Below are 20,585 nucleotides of genomic sequence, written 5' to 3' on the forward strand. Positions count from 1 at the left end.
TCCCCCTCCCTCCCCCTTCCCTCTCCCCTCCCTCCCCCCTTCCCCTCTCCCCCTCCCCTCCCTCCCCCTCCCTCCCCTCCTCCCCCCTCTCCCTCTCCCTCCCCCCCTTCCCTCTCCCCTCCCTCCCCCCCCTTCCCCTCTCCCCTCCCTCCCCTCCCCTTCCCCTCTCCCCTCTCCCTCCCCCCCCTTCCCCTCTCCCCTCCCTCCCCCCTCTTCCCCTCCCTCCCCCTTCCCTCTCCCCCTCCCCTCCCCCCTCCCCTTCCCCTCTCCCTCCCTCCCCTTCCCCCTCTCCCCTCCCCCTCTCCTCCCTCCCCCCTCTCCCCTCCCTCCCCTTCCCTCCCCCCCATCTCTCCTCCCCCCCTCCCCCTAGCCCCTCCCTCCTTCTTCCCCGCTACCCCCTCCAGCCCTCCCTTCCCCTCTTCCCGCCATCCTCTTTCCCCCCTCCCCCCCTCATGAGTGGCTCCCTGAATTATGGTACCAGTTAGGGTGCTCATCCTTCCTACAGCCCTCACCTCTACCCATCCACTCAGGGAGCAAGAATCTCAGACCTGCTGGACCAGCTCGAGGGCTGAGGCTATATGAAGCATGCCATATACATAGAAAACATAGAAAATAGGTGCAGGAGTAGGCCATTTGGCCCTTGGAGCCTGCACTGGCATTTATTATGATCATGGCTGATCATCCAACTCAGAACCCTGCACCAGCCTTCCCTCCATACCCTCTGATCCCCGTAGCCACAAGGGCCATATCTAACTCCCTCTTAAATACAGCCAATGAACTGGCCTCAACTGTTTCCTGTGGCAGAGAATTCCACAGATTCACCACCCTCTGTGTGAAGAAGTTTTTCCTAATCTCAGTCCTAAAAGGCTTCGCCTTTATCCTCAAACCATGACCCCTCATTCTGGACTTCCCCAACATCGGGAACAATCTTTCTGCATCTAGCCTGTCCAATCCCTTTAGGATTTTATACGTTTCAATCAGATCCCCCATCAATCTTCTAAATTCCAATGAGTACAAGCCTAGTTCATCCAGTCTTCCTTCATATGAAAGTCCTGCCATTCCAGGAATCAACCTGGTGAACCTTCTTTGTACTCCCTCTATGGCAAGGATGTCTTCCCTCAGATTAGGGGACCAAAACTGTACACAATACTCCAGGTGTGGGTCTCACCAAGGCCTTGTACAACTGCAGTAGTACCTCCCTGCTCCTGTACTCGATCCTCTTGCTATAAGTGCCAGCATACCATTCGCCTTTTTCACCGCCTGCTGTACCTGCATGCCCACTTTCAATGACTGGTGTATAATGACACCCAGGTCTCGTTGCACCTCCCCTTTTCCTAATCGGCCACCATTCAGATAATAATCTGTTTTCCTATTTTTGCCACCAAAGTAGATAACTTCACATTTATCCACATTAAATTGCATCTGCCATGAATTTGCCCACTCCACCTAACCTATCCAAGTCACTCTGCATCCTCTTAGCATCCTCCTCACAGCTAACACTGCCGCCCAGCTTCGTGTCATCTGCAAACTTGGAGATGCTGCATTTAATTCCTCATCCAAGTCATTAATATATATATTGTAAACAACTGGGGTCCCAGCACTGAGCCTTGCGGTACCCCACTAGTCACCGCCTGCCATTCTGAAAGGTCCCGTTTATTCCCACTCTTTGCTTCCTGTCTGCTAACCAATTCTCTATCCACATCAATACCTTTACCCCCCAATACCGTGTGCTTTAAGTTTGCACACTAATCTCCTGTGCTACACGTAATTTCCTACACGTCCAGAAAGCTTTTAAATGTCCAGAATTTCGTAAACTACCTTTAAACCCTCGCCAGTGCCGCCATATCTTTTATGAGATAAGGTGCCCTAAACTGCTCACTGATACCTCACCTGTACCTTATAAAGCCTCAGCTTTACATCCTTGCTTTTATATCCCAGTTCTCTTGCAATGAACGCTAACATCACATTTGCCTTCCTGTCCACAGACTCAACCTGCAAATTAACTGTTGGGGAATCGGGCAGGTGGACACTGATAGGTTCGCTGGTCTGTAGTTCTCTGCTATCCTTGAGAATAACAGTTCTCTGGCTTGTCACTCCAACCTTTCTTAACTAAAGGCACCGCGTTACTGGGCCACTAGTCTTTCAGTACCTTGCCTGTGACTAACAAATGTATAAGATTATGCAAGAAGAAAGAGTCTTAAATCACATCCCCATGGTATCGGAGACAAGAGGGCATTGGATTCAGACGAGAGGCGGATTTTAAAGGGGATCTGAGGGGTAACAATGTGGACGTGGGTGTGGTTTCTGTGCTTGACCACCGATTCCATGAATTGGGGAAAAATCTATTTCATTGTCCTTGAAAGAGTTCAGTGGAAGCTTCAGCCTGGCATCTCCGTGACGTCAGGGCCAATTATACTATTGCCACTGCCTGCATTAACGCTGTATCCCCCTGTGCCCTGTCCAGATACACTTTAAATGTTGTTGCTGTTCCTGCCTTCATCGCCACCTCTAGCAGCTCATTCCAGGTGCCAGCTGCTCCCCTTCTCCCTTTCACCTTAACACGTAGTCACCCCCTACCTTGGTGAGCACACTCTGACTATCTACCCTATACATGCCTGGTAATATTTTATATAGGTCTGTGAGGTCCCCCCCTCAGACTCATTTGCTGCGGGGAAAACAGTCCCAGCCAGTCCAGTCTCTCCTTGTAACACTTGTCCTCCAACTCAAATCTATCCAACCATGTCTTAAATACCACTGTCTGGGAAAAGCAGTTCCTCCTCATCTGTCCTATACCTACTCCCCTCAATCTTAACGCTATGTCCCTTAGTTCTAGTCTCACCTACCACTTGAAACAACTTTCCTGCCTATATCTTATCTATTCCTTTCATAATTGTATATGTTTCTGTAAGAACTTGTCTCATCCTTCTGAATTCCATTCAGTACAGTCCCAGGCGACTCAATCTCTTTTCATAGTCTAACCCTCTGCTCTCTGGGATCAACCTGGTGAACCTCCTCTGCACCACCTCCAAAGCCAGTACATCCTTCTCCAAGTATGGAGACCAGAACTGCACGCAGTACTCCAGGTGCGGCCTCACCAGTACCCTGTACAGTTGCAGAATGACCTCCCTGCTCTTAAATTCAGTCCCTCTAGCAATAAAGGTTAACTTGATCAGGGCACAACTGCACAAACGCATGGACATCAGCCAGTGAGAACAGCGAGAAGGGTTTAAAAGGAGACACCTTATAGAGTGGGCAATGGAGTAGGAAGGCTTTGGCTTAATGGGGCTTAGACGATAACAGGTCAAGGCGAGGTAGGTTGCCTGTGTAGAATATAGACAGGAAAAATGTGTGCGAGGCTGGTGTTCTGTGCTCGGTGTCAGATGTGGGAAGTCCGGGAGACCAAGAGGTGATAGTTAGGAGCTATAGGCATGGCAGGTAGCCGCACCGTGGCTTGGGGAGACAGATAAGTGGGTCACAGTCAGGAGAGGGAAGGGCAAGAGGCAGATGCTAGAGAGTACCCCAGTGGCAATAAGTATTCCTGTTTGAGTACAGTTGGGGGAGATGGCCTACCTGGGGGAGCACTCAGACCGATGGTTTGTGATGTGTCTATTTTAACGCAAGGAGTATCTTGAGCAAAGCGGATGAGCTTAGAGCGTGGATCAGTACTTGGAGCTATGGTGTTGCGGCCATTACAGAGACTTGGATGGCTCAGGCAGTAATGGTTACTTCGAGTGCCAGGCTTTAGATGTTTTAGAAAGGATGGGGAGGGGGGCAAAAGAGGTGGGGGCGTGGGACTGTTGATCAGAGATAGTGTCACGGCTGCAGAAAAGGAGGAAGTCATGGAGGGATTGTCTACGGAGTCTCTGTGGGTGGAAGTTAGGAACAGGAAGGGGTCAATAACTCTACTGGGTGTTTTTTATAGACCATCCAACAGTGACAGGGACATCGAGAAGCAGATAGGGAGACAGATTCTGGAAAGGTGTAATAATAACAGGGTTGTTGTGAGAGATTTTAATTTCCCAAATATCGATTGGTATGTCCCTAGAGTGAGGGGTTTAGATGGGGTGGAATTTGTTAGGTGTGTTGAAGCTTTCTTGACACAATATGTAGATAAACCTACAAGAGGAGAGGCTGTACTTGATCTAGTATTGGGAAATGAACCTGGTCAGGTGTCAGATCTCACAGTGGGAGAGCATTTTGGAGGTAGTGATCACAGTTCTATCTCCTTTACCATAGCACTGGAGAGGGATAGGAACAGACAAGTTAGGGAAATGTTTAATTGGAGTAAGGAGAAATATGAGGCTAGCAGGCAAGAAATTGGAAGCATAAATTGGGAACAGATGTCCTTAGGGAAATGTACAGAAGAAATGTGGCAAATGTTCAGGGGATATTTGCGTGGAGTTCTACATAGGTACATTCTAATGAGACGGAAAGGATGGTAGGGTACAGGAACCGTGGTGTACAAAGGTTGTTGTAAATCTAGTCAAGAAGAAAAGAAGAGCTTACGGAAGGTTCAAAAAACTAGGTAATGATAGAAATCTAGAAGATTATAAGGCTAGCAGGAAGGAGTGTAGAGGAGAATTACAAGGATGTTGCCTGGATCGGGGAGCATGCCTTATGAGAATAGATTGAGTGAACTCGGCCTTTTTTCCTTAAGCGATGGAGGATGAGAGGTGACCTAATAGAGGTGTATAAGATGATGAGAGGCATTGATCATGTGGATAGTCAGAGGCTTTTTTCCAGGGCTGAGATTGCTAGCACGAGAGGGCACAGTTTTAAGGTGCTTGGAAGTAGGTACAGAGGAGATGTCAGGGGTAAGTTTTTTTAATGCAGAGAGTGGTGAGTGTATGGAATGGGCTTCTGGCAATGGTGGTGGAGGCAGATACGATAGGGTCTTTTAAGAGACTCCTGGACAGGTACGTGGAGCTCAGAAAAGCAGAGGGCTATGGATAACCCTAGGTAATTTCTAAGGTAGGGACATATTCAGCACAGCTTTGTGGGCCAAAGAGCCTGCTGTAGGGTTTCTATGTTTCTATTACATTTGCCTTCTTTATAGCCTGCTACACCTGCAAACCAGCCTTATGCCAAGTTTGTAGATGGTACGAAGATTGTTGGATGGGTTATGCATTTTGATAGTAGAAATAAATTTGCGGACTGTTTTCTAAACAGGGAGAAAATCCGGGAATCTGAGATGCAGAGGGACTTGGGAGTCCTTGTGCAGAACACCCTGAAGTTGCAGCTTGAATTGGTGGTGAGGAAGGCAAATGCCATGTTAGCATTCATTTCAAGAGATCTAGAATACAAGAGCAGGGATGTGATGCTGAGGCTTTATAAGGCACTGGTGAGGCCTCACCTTGAGTATTGTGAACAGTTTTGGGGCCCTCATCTTAGAAAAGTTGTGCTGGCATTGGAGGGGGTCCAGAGGAGGTTCACAAGGATGATTCCAGGAATGAAGGGGTTATCATATGAGGGATGTTTGATGGCTCTGGGTTTGTACTCACTGGAATTCAGAAGGATGAGTGGGGATCTCATTGAAACTTTTCGAATGTTGAATGGTCTAGACAGAGTCGATGTGGAAAGGATGTTTCCCATGGTGGGGGAGTCTAGGACAAGAGGACACAGCCTCAGGATAGAGGGGCGCCCTTTCAAAACAGATGCGGAGAAATTTCTTCAGCCAGAGGGTGGTGAATTTGTGGAATTTATTGCTACATACATCTGTGGAGGTCAGGGCATTGGGTGTATTTAAGGCAGAGATTGATAGGTTCTTGATTGGACATGACACCAAAGGTTACGGGGAGAAGGATAGGAACTGGGGTTGAGGAGGGAAAAAAAGGATCGGCCATGATTGAATGGCGGAGCAGACTTGATGGCCTAATTCTGTTCCTACGTCTTTGTGATTCATGCACAAGCACTCCCAAGTCCCTCTGCACAGCAGCACGCTGCAATTTTTTTTTTACCGTTTAAATAATAATCTGCTCTTCCATTTTGCCTTCCAAAGTGGATGACCTCGCATTTACCAACATTGTACTGCATCTGCCAGACCCATGCCCACTCACGTAACCTATCTACATCTCTCTGCAGACTCTCTGTGTCTTACACAATTTGCTTTTCCACTCTGTTTAGTATCATCAGCAAACTTTGCCCTCTCTTCCAGATCATTAATGTATATCGTGAACCCCTGCAGCACACCACTCAGCACTGATTGCCAACCCGAGTAACACCCATGTGTCCCAGCTCTCTGCTTTCTATTGTTAACCAATCCTCTGTCCATGCTAATACATCAGCCCCAGCTCTGTGCATCCTTACCTTGTGGTTAAGTTATGTGGCACCTTAATCGTATGCCTTCTGGAAATCCAAGTAAATAATGTCCATCTGTTCCCCTCTGTCCACTGCCCTCATTATATCTCCAAAGAACTCCAGTAAGTTTATCAAACAGGACCTGCCTTTGCTGAATCCATGCTGTGTCTGCCTGATGGATCCGTTTCTTTCCAGATGCTTCACTATTTCTTTAATGATAGCTTCAAGCATTTTCCCAACTACAGATGTTAAACGAACTGGCCTATAGTCACAAAGAGCTGCTGCCTGGCCTGCTGAGTTCCTCCAGCATTTTGTGAGGCATGAACATTGATTTCTCAAACTTCCAGTAATGCCTCCTTTCTCCCTGCCCCACCTAGTTTCACCATTTGCCATCCCCTTGTCCCTCTCTCTCCTTGCCGCCCATCGCCTCCCTCTGGTGCACTCCCTCCCCCGCCCCATTTTTTCTTTCTTCCACCAATCAACTTCCTAGCTCTTTGCTTCATCCCTACCCCTCCAAGTTTCACCTATCGCCTGATGTTTCTCTCTCCCCTTCCCCACCTTTCAAATCTACTCAGTTTTATTTCTCCAGTCCTGCCGAAGGGTTTTGGCCCGAAACGTCGACTGTACTCTTTTCCATAGATGCTGCCTGGCCTGCTGAGTTCCTCCAGCATTTTGTGCGTGTTGCTGGTCTATAGTCACCTGCCTTTTGCCCATATCCTTTTATTCAACAGTGGTGTGATATTCGCTGTCTTCCAATCCATCCAGAGTCCAGAGAATTTTGGTAAATCATCACCAAAGCCACACTATAACTTCTGCCATTTCTGTCAGTACCCTGGGATGCATTCCATCAGGACCAGGGGACTTATCTTTCTTCAGGCCCACAAGTTTGCGCACTGCTAGCTCTTTTGTGATAGCTATTGTATCGACGTCCTCACCTCCCATTACGTCCATAAAGTTTCTCTTTGACATGTTAGATGTGTCCTCCACCGTGAAGACCGACACAAAATAGTCATTCAAAGCCTCTGCCATTTCCTCCTTACCCAATATCAGTTCCCCCTTCTCGTCCTCCAAAGGACCTACATTCACTTTAGCCATCCTTTTCTGCTTTAAATAATACAAAAACTTTTACTATCCATTTTTATATTTTGTGCTAGTATATTTTCATTAATCTATCTTCCCTTTCCTTATTGCTCGTTTAGTGGTACTTGTTGCTTTCTAAAATCTTCCCAATCTTCCAGTTTCCCACTACTCCCAGTGACTTTTTTTGATGCCTTTTTTTTTAATTTCCTTAGCTATCCAAGGCCAGCTCTCCCCACACTTACTGTCCTTGCTTTTAACTGGAATGTACTTTTGTTGAGCACCGTGAAAAATCTCTTTGAAAGTCTTGCACTGTTCCTCAACCATCCCACCATATAGCCTGTGTTCCCAGTCTACACTGGCCAAATCCTCCCTCATTGCATTGTAGTTTCCGTTGTTTCAGCATATCACACTGGTTTTTGATTGAACTATTGCACCCTCCATTTGTATGAGAAACTCAGTCATACTGTGATCACTCTTTCCAAGAGGATCCCTAACTACAACATCACTGATTTTACCTGTCTCACTGCACAGGACCAGATCTACGATAGCATGTTCCCTTGCAGGTTCAGTAACATGCTGTTCAAGAAAGCCATCACGGATGCATTCTATGAAGTCCTCCTCAAGACTGCCTTGGCCAACTTGATTCACCCAATCTATGTGCAAGTTACCCACAAGAACTATTGTTCTATTCTTACGTGCCTCAGATATTTCAATGTTTATGGCCTGTGCCACTGTAATGTTATTATTCGGTGGCCGATAGACAACTCCCACCAGTGATTTCTTCCCTTCACTATTCCTAATCTCTACCCTGATGGATTCAACATTCTGCTCCTTAGATCTTATATCGTCTCTCACTATCGCCCTGATCGCATCTTTAATTAAGAGTGCTACCCCACCTGCCTATCTTTCCGCATTACCTGATATCCTTGGAAATGTAATTCCCAATCCTGTCCACCCTGCAACCATGTCTCTGTCATGGCCTCTAAACCATACCCCTTTGTACTGATTTCAGCCACGTTCACTGACCTTATTTCGAATACTACGGGCATTCAGCTAAATGACCTTACACTCATTGTGCTTTTAAAATCTTGTAACCTTTTTCTCTTTTACACTTGACTTTTCTTCACTCCACTCTTACTTTCTCTTTTTTGTATTTTGTTTTTCCTTTACCTTTATCCACACTTTTCTCTTTTACTTTATCCATACTTCTCCAATCTGTGGAACCCCCCAACTATTTAGTTTAAAGCCCTGTCCACAGTCCCAGTTATGCGATTCACTATTATCCAGGTCCCATTGGTACAGCTCCCTCCTTCCCAAATACTGGTGCCAATTTCCCATGAATTCAAACCCACTTCTCCCTCACCAATCCTTGAGCCACACATTTAACTCTCTAATCTACTTGGTCCTGTGCCAATTTTCATGTGGCTCAGGTAGTAATCCAGAGATGACCACCTTTTTGGTTCTGCTTTTTAATTAGTCCCTAGCTGCTCAAATTCCCTCAGCAGAACCTCTTTCCTCATTCTACCTGTGTCATTGGTGCACACAGGGACCACATCAACTGGATCTTTCCACTCCCATTTCAAATTCCTCTGCAGGTCAGATAAGATGTCCTGAACCTGGGCACCAGGCAGGCAACACACCCTTCGGATGCTGCATCCTGGCGACGGAGAATTCGTCTATCCCCCGGCTATACTATCCCCAATTGCCACTGCATTTCTCTACTTTTCCTCCCTCCTCCAGCACTGTCTCTTGGATCCCACTCAGGGACCCACTGTCCCTGACCACAGACTGAATTTGAGGCAGCTAATCTAATGGGTGTGACTAACTCCTAAAACAGAGAATCCAGGTAACTCCTGATGTGCCGCAGTGTTTAAAGCTCAGATTCCAGGTCATCAGCTTTGAGTCTGAGTTGCTCGAGCAGCCAGATGTGGTCACCAGGAAGCACAATGGGCTTCACCAGCTCCCACATGATGCAGCTACAGCACACCACCCGACCCTGCTTCATCCCTACTTTATTTAACTAGCTTTAATTTGGTGACCTTTTATTCAACCACTACAAAGACCTTACCTGCTGCCCACCTGTGCCTCCTCGCTAAAGCCTCAAGTTACCACTCATACACTGGTCCACTCACACAATGGCTGCTCCACCTTGACCCTGCTTTACTTGTATTTGCTCCTGCTAATGAATCGCGAATCAATTTGTCTGCCACTAATGTCTGCTTCTCTCCCTCTCTGCAGACGTTTGACCAGGAGCCTCATTACCAGTTGTTGAAGGAGCTGTTCATCCAGGTGAGTGTGTCTAGATTCCCCACCGCCCCTCTTCCTGAGCAGTTACCCACACTGGGCTGTTTGACTGCAGTTATTCACCAGTCAGCTGTGTGATTAAACTGTCCACTGTGTGACAACGGAGGGTGGCGGGGGCGTCCTGTGGCACTGCCCAATCTCAGACGTGACAAACGCATGTCCGAGCTGGGGCACAACTCTTGCACCTGCGATAAGGATCCCCCACGGAAGGCTGCTCCCAAAGATTCGATTGCATGGGACCAGGGGGTCGCAGATGACCCCAAATAGGTACTACAGTGAACAGGGGTTTGCAGAGGACATGGAAATAGCTGGTGTTGACAGTGACAATGATTATCAGAATCTTGATCAGCTGAGGAATGGCAAACGGGGTTAAATTCAGGTAACACACATCAAAGTTGCTGGTGAACGCAGCAGGCCAGGCAGCATCGGTAGGAAGAGGTGCAGTCGATGTTTCAGGCCGAGACCCTTTGTCAGGACTAACTGAAGGAAGAGTGAGTAAGGGATTTGAAAGTTGGAGGGGGAGGAGGAGATCCAAAATGATAGGAGAAGACAGGACGGGGAGGGATGGAGCCAAGAGCTGGACAGGTGATTGGCAAAAGGGGATACGAGAGGATCATGGGACAGGAGGTCCGGGAAGAAAGACAAGTGGGGGGGACCCAGAGGATGGGCAAGAGGGTATATTCAGAGGGACAGAGGGAGAAAAAGGAGAGTGAGAGAAAGAATGTGTGCATAAAAATGAGTAACAGATGGGGTACGAGGGGGAGGTGGGGCCTTAGCGGAAGTTAGAGAAGTCGATGTTCATGCCATCAGGTTGGAGGCTACCCAGACGGAATATAAGGTGTTGTTCCTCCAACCTGAGTGTGGCTTCATCTTTACAGTAGAGGAGGCCGTGGATGGACATGTCAGAATGGGAATGGGATGTGGAATTAAAATGTGGGGCCACTGGGAGATCCTGCTTTCTCTGGTGGACAGAGCGTAGGTGTTCAGCAAAGCGGTCTCCCAGTCTGCGTCGGGTCTCGCCAATATATAAAAGGCCACATCGGGAGCACCAGACGCAGTATATCACCCCAGTCGACTCACAGGTGAAGTGTCACCCCACCTGGAAGGACTGTCTGGGGCCCTGAATGGTGGTAAGGGAGGAAGTGTAAGGGCATGTGTAGCACTTGTTCCGCTTACACGGATAAGTGCCAGGAGGGAGATCAGTGAGGAGGGATGGGGGGGACGAATGGACAAGGGAGTTGTGTAGGGAGCGATTCCTGCGGAATGCAGAGAGAGGTGGGGAGGGAAAGATGTGCGTAGTGGTGGGATCCTGTTGGAGGTGGCGGAAGTTACGGAAAATAATATGTTGGACCCTGAGGCTGGTGGGGTGGTAGGTGAGGACCAGGGGAACCCTATTCCTAGTGGGGTGGCGAGAGGATGGAGTGAGAGCAGATGTACGTGAAATGGGGGAGATGCGTTTAAGAGCAGAGTTGATAGTGGAGGAAGGGAAGCCCCTTTCTTTAAAAAAGGAAGACATCTCCCTCGTCCTAGAATGAAAAGCCTCATCCTGAGAGCAGATGCGGAGACGGAGGAATTGCGAGAAGGGGATGGCGTTTTTGCAAGAGACAGGGTGAGAAGAGGAATAGTCCAGATAGCTTGAGAGTCAGTAGGCTTATAGTAGACATCAGTGGATAAGCTGTCTCCAGAGACAGAGACAGAAAGATCTAGAAAGGGGAGGGAGGTGTCGGAAATGGACCAGATAAACTTGAGGGCAGGGTGAAAGTTGGAGGCAAAGTTAATGAAGTCAACGAGCTCTGCATGCGTGCAGGAAGCAGCGCCAATGCAGTCATCGATGTAGCGAAGGAAAAGTGGGGGACAGATACCAGAATAGGCACGGAACATAGATTGTTCCACAAACCCAACAAAAAGGCAGGCATAGCTAGGACCCATACGGGTGCCCATAGCTACACCTTTAGTTTGGAGGAAGTGGGAGGAGCCAAAGGAGAAATTATTAAGAGTAAGGACTAATTCCGCTAGACGGAGCAGAGTGGTGGTAGAGGGGAACTGATTAGGTCTGGAATCCAAAAAGAAGCGTAGAGCTTTAAGACCTTCCTGATGGGGGATGGAAGTATATAGGGACTGGACATCCATGGTGAAAATAAAGCGGTGGGGGCCAGGGAACTTAAAATCATCGAAAAGTTTAAGAGCGTGAGAAGTGTCACGAACATAGGTCGGAAGGGATTGAACTAGGGGGGATAAAACAGTGTCGAGGTGTGCAGAAATGAGTTCGGTGGGGCAGGAGCAAGCTGAGGCAATAGGTCGGCCAGGACAGGCAGGTTTGTGGATCTTGGGTAGGAGGTAGAAACGGGAAGTGCGAGGTGTGGGAACTATAAGGTTGGTAGCAGTGGATGGGAGGTCCCCTGAGCGGATAAAGTTGGTGATGGTGTGGGAGACAATGGCCTGGTGCTCCTTAGTGGGGTCACGATCGAGGGGTAAATAAGGAGGTATCCGCGAGTTGTCGCTGTGCCTTGGCAAGGTAGAGGTCAGTACGCCAGACTGCAACAGCACCCCCCTTATCGGCGGGTTTAATAATAAGGTTAGGATTAGTGCGGAGGGAGTGGAGAGCAGAGCGTTCTGAAGGAGTGAGGTTGGAATGGGGACAAGGTGCGGTGAAGTTGAGACGGTTGATGTCCCGTCGGCAATTAGCGATAAAGAGATCCAGAGCAGGCAGAAGACCAGAGCGGGGTGTCCATGAAGAAGAGGAGGGTTGAAGACGGGAGAAGGGGTCATCGGTGGGGGTGGAAGAGTCCTTGCCGAAGAAGTAGGCTTGGAGACGGAGATGGCGGAAGAAAAGTTCCGCATCATGGCGAATACGGAACTCGCTGAGGTGTGGGCGAAGGGGGACAAAGGTGAGGCCCTTACTGAGAACAGAGCGTTCTGCCTCCGACAGTTGAAGGTCGGAGGGGATGGTAAAGACCCGGCACGGATGAGAGCTGGGATCAGAGGGGGGAGGGGGGAGGCTGGGGGTGTCAGTGGAGAGGGGAGGGTTGAGGTGAGAGGAAGATGGAGCCTCTGAGGGCCCAGGAGTTGACGGTGGGATCTGAGGAAGACGGGGCTGCGGAGTGGTGGTGGGGGAAGGGGAGACAAATGAATTAAATTAAATTCAGGTAAGTTGTATGTTGGGGAGACAAATGATGGTGGGGCATTCATGCTGAAGGGCAGAGTCCTAGGTTGTGTCATAGGGCAGAGGAACCTCAGAGTATAGCTGTGTGGTTCCTTGAAAGTGCAGACACAGCTAGGCAGAGTGGTGAAGGAGGATTTCGGCATGCTGGCTTCAGTCAGTCAGGGCACTGGGAGGTCATAGTGCGTGGTACAAAATGTTATAGAGCACATTTGGAATATTGTGCTCACCCTGGTGCAGGGAAGATAACATTAGGAAGAGTGCATAGGAGATTTACGAGGATGTGGGCAAGACTCGAGGGACTGAATGAGCAGATTGGAACTTTGTTGAAGCATAGGAGAGTGAGGGTGATGATGTGGAGGTACAGAACCATGAGGGGCATAGCGAGAATCTCCCAGGGGTAGGGAATCACGAACAAGAGTGCACAGGTTTATTGTGAGAGGGGAGAGGGTGAATAGGAACCCGAGGGGCAACGTTTTCATCCAGAAAAATCCTGGGGAGGGAGGTGGTGGGCGTGTGTTCCTGGGGAGGCAGTAAGCAATTTGGTGGGTAACCTGGTTTCTGTTGCAGACTTTTTCCACGCCTTGCTACCACCCGCGGAGCCAACCGTTCGTTGACCACGTCTTCACCTTCACTGTCACCGATGGCCGCATCTGGTTCCGCAACTACCAGGTCAGTGTCCGGTCTGTCCCCCAAACCCTGCCAGTGTCCAGTCTGTCCCCCAAACCCTGCCAGTGTCCAGTCTGTCCCCCAAACCCTGCCAGTGTCCTCCAGTCTGTCCCCCAAACCCTGCCAGTGTCCTCTAGTCTGTCCCCCAAACCCTGCCAGTGTCCGGTCTGTCCCCCAAACCCTGCCAGTGTCCTCCAGTCTGTCCCCCAAACCCTGCCAGTGTCCTCCAGTCTGTCCCCCAAACCCTGCCAGTGTCCGGTCTGTCCCCCAAACCCTGCCAGTGTCCACTGGCCCTCCCTCACCTATGGTTGGGCCTGTCATTCAGCCACGAGTGGGTGGGAGTGGGGCTCCCGTTATCCTGAGACTCACTGAGGAGAGGCTCTGTACTGAAGTGCTCAAGAGGGTGGGCAGTGAATCGGGCTGCCTTCTCCCTCAAATGACTCCCCACCCCCAACCCTCCACCACACATCTTCCCTTCCCTCCCTCACCTCATCTCATCCTGTAGCACACTGCACCCAGAGTTGGGAGGGCTGGGTCCGCGTTGCACATTGGGTGGTGCAGGCGGTGATGTCCAGTCCGTCGGTGAGTTGCTGCCTGCTTGTGTGGTGCTACGTGCCAAGGTTCACAGCCTGGCTGCCTCTGGCCTTGGGACCCACACTCCCTGTCGTGTTACAGATTATCGAGGAGGACGGCTCTCTGGTGGAGATTGGACCTCGGTTTGTTCTGAACCTCATTAAGATTTTCCGCGGCAGTTTTGGGGGTCAAACGCTGTACGAAAATCCAAAGTACCGCTCTCCAAATGTGGTAAGTACTGGGATGGGGATTGTTCCCTTGGAGCACCTCCCTCCCTCACTCTCACGCAACTCTCCCATCGAAGCCTCCCCTCCCTCACTCTGCATGACACTCCTTCGCTCCGCGCGACCCCCCCTTGCTCCATGTGACGCTTGCTCAGAACCACTCTTCCATCTCTTGTTCTGCACACCCAGCCCTGGAACCTGCCCCTCTTCACTCCTCTGGACTTGCCCTCTGAGTCGCCCCTCCCTCATTCCGCGCGACTCGCCCTCGGAGCCACCCCTCCGTCACTCCGTGTGACTCCCTCGCAGTCACTGCGTGTGACTCTCCCTCGCAGCCACCGCCGGTGTGGGGTGGGAATTCTACGCTGACCGCTGCCCCTGCTCCCTGACCAGCACCGGAGAATGCTGCGAGCAGCGGCGGCCAGCCGCTTCGCCGAGAGACAGAACATGAAGGGACTGCAGCGACTTCGGCGACAGGAGCAGCTAGTGACCCTACCCGAGGACCCCACCCATGCAGTTTTTGACACGCCTGCCCCGCAGAAGCTGCCCCAGGTCCAGCAGGCACCTCTGCAGACCACGCACAGCGCCAGGCCCCAGAAAAAACTCTACAAACGCCAGCGGCTGAGGCTACAGGAACAGTAGACTATGGGGAGGGGCTGTCTGTATCCTCACTCCTTCCCTCCCTCTCTTTGCCCACAATGGACTGTCTCCCCTCTTCACCCTCCTCTTTCCCCTCCCACCTCTCCTAACCAGGGAAGGGTCTGCCTGCTGGGAGGGGACCCTGTATCTCACTGCTGTCAGGAAGGTGGGAGCTGAGCTGTGTTGGGACAGGTCAGGGAGGTGTGTTTGCTGATCTCGAGGGAGGGGTCCGTGCAGAGTGGTGTGTGTTTGCTGATCCCGAGGGAGGGGAAGTTGCTCTGGGAGGATGACGAGGGAGGGGTCTGTGGTGAGTGGTGTGTTTGCTGATCCTGAGGGAGGGGTCTGTGGTGAGTGGTGTGTTTGCTGATCCTGAGGGAGGGGTCTGTGGTGAGTGGTGTGTTTGCTGATCCTGAGGGAGGGGTCTGTGGTGAGTGGTGTGTTTGCTGATCCTGAGGGAGGGGTCTGTGGTGAGTGGTGTGTTTGCTGATCCTGAGGGAGGGGTCTGTGGTGAGTGGTGTGTTTGCTGATCCTGAGGGAGGGGTCTGTGGTGAGTGGTGTGTTTGCTGATCCTGAGGGAGGGGTCTGTGGTGAGTGGTATGTTTGCTGATCCTGAGGGAGGGGTCTGTGGTGAGTGGTATGTTTGCTGATCCTGAGGGAGGGGTCTGTGGTGAGTGGTGTGTTTGCTGATCCTGAGGGAGGGGTCTGTGGTGAGTGGTGTGTTTGCTGATCCTGAGGGAGGGGTCTGTGGTGAGTGGTATGTTTGCTGATCCTGAGGGAGGGGTCTGTGGTGAGTGGTGTGTTTGCTGATCCTGAGGGAGGGGTCTGTGGTGAGTGGTATGTTTGCTGATCCTGAGGGAGGGGTCTGTGGTGAGTGGTGTGTTTGCTGATCCTGAGGGAGGGGTCTGTGGTGAGTGGTATGTTTGCTGATCCTGAGGGAGGGGTCTGTGGTGAGTGGTGTGTGTCTGCCAATCCTGAGGGATGTTGTTCTCAGAGGGTGGGTTATTTTATACGGCAACATAATAAATGTTTGTTTCCAACTCCAGTGTGCTGTAAAGTTGTTTTTATCATGCACTAGCGAGGGAGGGGTGGAAGAGATAAGGTGAAGGCTGTGCTGGTGAGGAGCTTTAATATCAACGATTGGTGATGTGAAATTTATTACTTTGTGGTAGCAAGACATAAAATAAATTACAAAATTAAAATTGAAGATTGTTTAATGTCATTTCCAGCACACAAGTGTAAAGGAGAATGAAATAATTGTTCTCTGAATCCAATGTTGCACAAACAAAAACAAGATAAAAGAACACAATAAATATAAATATTTAAGATAGCTTCTATACGAAGATTGATTGAACGTCCATGAGGTGATCGATGGGAAATAGTGAAGTAGTCATGCTCGAGGGTGTGGATGGGTGGGTCAGTTGGTGGCGATGTTGCTCAGCCTTACTGCTTGGGGAAAGTGACTGTTCATGGACAAACAGTCCATGAGCAGGGTAGGTGGGATCCCTCATGATGTTCCTGGCCCTGATGGCGGGTATTTGGTGACAGTGATGTGTTGGACAGTTTTGATTACCCATCGTAGAGCCTTCCTGTCTCCCACAGTGCACTTTCCACACCAAGCAGTGATCCAGCTTGTTGGGAAGCTCTCTACTGTAGAAAAATGTGCAAAGTCCAACTCTCTTCAGTCTCCTTATAGAGGCATTGCTGAGCTTTCTGAATGGACAATAGCCCATGAGCATTACCTTACTGTTGGAGAGGCTGTGTGTGATGTACGCTCCCTGGGGTTTGAAATGAGTAGTGTGATATTCTGAGACTATCTCAGTGAATCTCGTCTTGGTCTCAGTGTCACACCCTCGCTCTCCCAATATCCCTGTTTTTGAGGCAGAGAATTCCAAAGATTCATGTTCCTCGGAGGAAGAATATTGTCCAACCCATAACTCAAATCTCTATGCTCCAGTTGCAGACCTCCACTGCAGGAAGAATCTCACCCCACCGTCAGTCCCCGTCTCAACCTTGTGTTTCAGTAAGACTCCCTGATGCCTGCCTCCCCATGCCAAGCACTTCATGCTCGCAGTCAACGGAGTGAACCTTCTCGTAGAATTGTACAGCCCAGAAACACCAGCCTACACCCATCTCCCACTTACCGCAGTGCAGCTGTAGCATTTGGCTCTTTGCTGATCCCACGAGGTCCCTGGTGTTTATCATCTGAGTCAGAATCAGCTTTAATATCACTGGCCTAGGTGGTGAAATTTGTATTTAATACATCATTAAACTATTACAGAAAGAAATGTATATGAATTTTAAATGAACTAAATAGTGGAAGTAGAGAAAAACAGTGAGGTAGTGTTCGTGGGTTTACTGCCCTTTCAGGAATTTGATGGCGGTCCGGAAGAAGATGTTACTGAAATGTTGAGTGTGTGTCTTTGGGCTCCTGCACCACCTCCCTGATGCTAGCTGTGAGAAGAGGGCACGTCCTGGGTGATGGATGCCATTTTCTTGCAGCATCGTCTTTTGAACGTATAGAAGACGTTCTCGATGATGGGGAGGCTCGTGCCCACGATGGAACTGGCTGAGTACTGCACCCCGAAACCACATCCTTAACGATTGACTTCACCATCTTTCCTACCACTGAGGTCAGACTAACTGGCCTCTGATTTCCTTCTTCCTCTCTCCCTTCTTGAGTAGAGTGCTATTTTCAATTTACCAATCCTCCGGAACCATGACAGAATCTAGTGATTCATGAAAGATCATGACTAATGCCTCCACTATCTCTTCAGCCACCTCTTTCAGAACCCTCGAGGGTAGTCATGTGGTTCAAGTGACTTACCTACCTTCAGCTTCCTGAGCACCTTCTCCCTAGTCATAGCAATTGCACTCATCTCTGCCTGCTAACACACTCGAACTTCCAGCATTCTGCTAGTGTCTTCCACAGTGAAGACTGATGCAAAATACTTTACAGTTCATCCACCGTTTTCTTGCCATTGTCATTTTCAGCAGTCTAATACCTTCTCTTGCCTCTCTTTTACCAATGATATCTTTGATATTGGCTAGCTTACTTCATTTGGGGGGTGGGTGAGGTCTGGTCCGGACGTCCTGCTCACCCAGGGCAAGTGAACGCTCAATACATCGCAAACAAATGGAATTCTGCAGATGCTGGAAATTCAAGCAACACACATCAAAGTTGCTGGTGAACGCAGCAGGCCAGGCAGCATCTCTAGGAAGAGGTACAGTCGACGTTTCAGGCCGAGACCCTTCGTCAGGACTAACTGAAGGAAGAGTTAGTAAGAGATTTGAAAGTGGGAGGGGAGGGGGAGATCCAAAATGATAGGAGAAGACAGGAGGGGGAGGGATGGAGCCAAGAGCTGGACAGGTGATTGGCAAAAGGGATATGAGAGGATCATGGGACAGGAGGTCCGGGAAGAAAGATAAGGTGGGGGGGAACCCAGAGGATGGCAAGGGGTATATGCAGAGGGAGAAAAAGGAGAGTGAGAGAAAGAATGTGTATATAAAAATAGTAACAGATGGGGTACGAGGGGGAGGTGGGGCCTTAGCGGAAGTTAGAGAAGTCGATGTTCATGCCATCAGGTTGGAGGCTACCCAGACGGAATATAAGGTGTTATTCCTCCAACCTGAGTGCGGCTTCATCTTTACAGTAGAGGAGGCCGTGGAAGGACATGTCAGAATGGGAATGGGACGTGGAATTAAAATGTGTGGCCACTGGGAGATCCTGCTTTCTCTGGCAGACAGAGCGTAGGTGATACAGTAGAGGAGGCCGTGGATAGACATGTCAGAATGGGAATGGGATGTGCTGAAAGGGCCCCAAACAGTCCTTTCAGGTGAGGCGACACTTCACCTGTGAGTCGGCTGGGGTGATATACTGCATCTGGTGCTCCGGATGTGGCCTTTTATATATTGGCGAGACCCGACGCAGACTGAGAGACCGCTTTGCTGAACATCTACGCTCTGTCCGCCAGAGAAAGCAGGATCTCCCAGTGGCCACACATTTTAATTCCGCATCCCAGTCCCATTCTGCCATGTCTATCCACGGCCTCCTCTACTGTAAAGGTGAAGCCACACTCAGGTTGGAGGAACAACACCTTATATTCCGTCTGGGTAGCCTCCAACCTGATGGCATGAACATCGACTTCTCTAACTTCCGCTAAAATGTCGCACCTCCCCCTCGTACCCCATCTGTTACTTATTTTTATACACACATTTTTTCTCTCACTCTCCTTTTTCTTCCTCTGTCCCTCTGAATATACCTCTTGCCCATCCTCTGGGATCCCCCCCCCCTTTGTCTTTCTTCCCAGACCTCCTGTCCCATGATCCTCTCGTATCCCCTTTTGCCAATCACCTGTCCAGCTCTTGGCTCCATCCCTCCCCCACCTCCTGTCTTCTCCTATCATTTTGGATCTCCCCCTCCCCCTCCAACTTTCAAATTTCTTACTAACTCTTCCTTCAGTTAGTCCTGACGAAGGGTCTCGGCCTGAAACGTCGACTGTACCTCTTCCTAGAGATGCTGCCTGGCCTGCTGCGTTCACCAGCAACTTTGATGTGTGTTGCTCAAGACATCGCCTCTCCTTTCCTGGAGTAGTGATCACTGCGTGGTCATTGTCTGGCCTGCTAGGCAGGAGGCCACTGCAAGTGGCCTCGCCGACATTGCTGTGTCCGTAGCAACACCTCGTCGGTGTCCCCCATTTCCACTGAGCTTGCTATGTCATGGCAAGGCCGAGTGCCTGGTGGTATAACTGGATGGGTCGGCTGGGCTCGTTTGCCTTGGTTGGCAGCCAGCCTAAGAGAAGGACAACTCTGAATCCAAACCCGGGCAGGCGGGACTCGTTAGCCTTGTCAGGCCATCCACCTCGGAGAAGGACACTCCAACATAAGGTTCCACACGGTAGGCTTATTCAGAAGGTATGGGATCCAGGGAAGTTTGGCCAGGTGGATTCAGAGTTGGCTTGCCTGCAGAAGGCAGAGGGTCGTGGTGGAGGGAGTATATTCGGATTGGAGGGTTGTGACTTGTGGTGTCCCACAAGGATCGGTTCTGGGACCTCTACTTTTCGTGATTTTTATTAACGACCTGGATGTGGGGGTAGAAGGGTGGGTTGGCAAGTTTGCAGATGACACAAAGGTTGGTGGTGTTGTAGATAGTGTAGAGGATTGTTGAAGATTGCAGAGAGACATTGGTAGGATGCAGAAGTGGCAGATGGAGTTCAACCCGGAGAAATGTGAGGTGGTACACTTTGGAAGGACAAACTCCAAGGCAGAGTACAAAGTAAATAGCAGGATACTTGGTAGTGTGGAGGAGCAGAGGGATCTGGGGGTACATGTCCACAGATCCCTGAAAGTTGTCTCACAGGTAGATAGGGTAGTTAAGAAAGCTTATGGGGTGTTAGCTTTCGTAAATCGAGGGATAGAGTTTAAGAGTTGCTGTGTCCAGTTCTGGTCGTCTCACTATAGGAAGGATGTGGAAGCATTGCAAAGGGTACAGAGGAGATTTACCAGGATGCTGCCTGGTTTAGAGAGTCTGGATTATGATCAGAGATTAAGGGAGCTAGGGCTTTACTCTTTGGAGAGAAGGACGATGAGAGGAGACATGATAGAAGTATACAAGATATTAAGAGGAATAGATAGAGTGGATAGCC

At 49.8% G+C, this 20,585-nt stretch overlaps 1 protein-coding gene across 1 annotated transcript in view; it reads left to right on the plus strand.

Moving 5' to 3' along the window:
• Positions 1-16,147, plus strand: part of bxdc2 (brix domain containing 2) — a 29,519-nt gene extending 13,372 nt beyond the window's left edge. The window contains exons 5-8 of the mRNA XM_072257430.1: positions 9,354-9,666; positions 13,412-13,513; positions 14,186-14,314; positions 14,698-16,147. Coding sequence (XP_072113531.1) covers positions 9,354-9,666; positions 13,412-13,513; positions 14,186-14,314; positions 14,698-14,946 — 793 coding nt within the window. The 3' untranslated portion in view covers positions 14,947-16,147. The remainder of the gene's footprint in view (positions 1-9,353; positions 9,667-13,411; positions 13,514-14,185; positions 14,315-14,697) is intronic.
• The last annotated feature ends 4,438 nt before the right edge of the window (positions 16,148-20,585 follow it).

The sequence above is a fragment of the Mobula birostris genome, chromosome 5 (assembly GCF_030028105.1).
Source record: "Mobula birostris isolate sMobBir1 chromosome 5, sMobBir1.hap1, whole genome shotgun sequence".
Lineage (NCBI taxonomy): Eukaryota > Metazoa > Chordata > Chondrichthyes > Myliobatiformes > Myliobatidae > Mobula > Mobula birostris.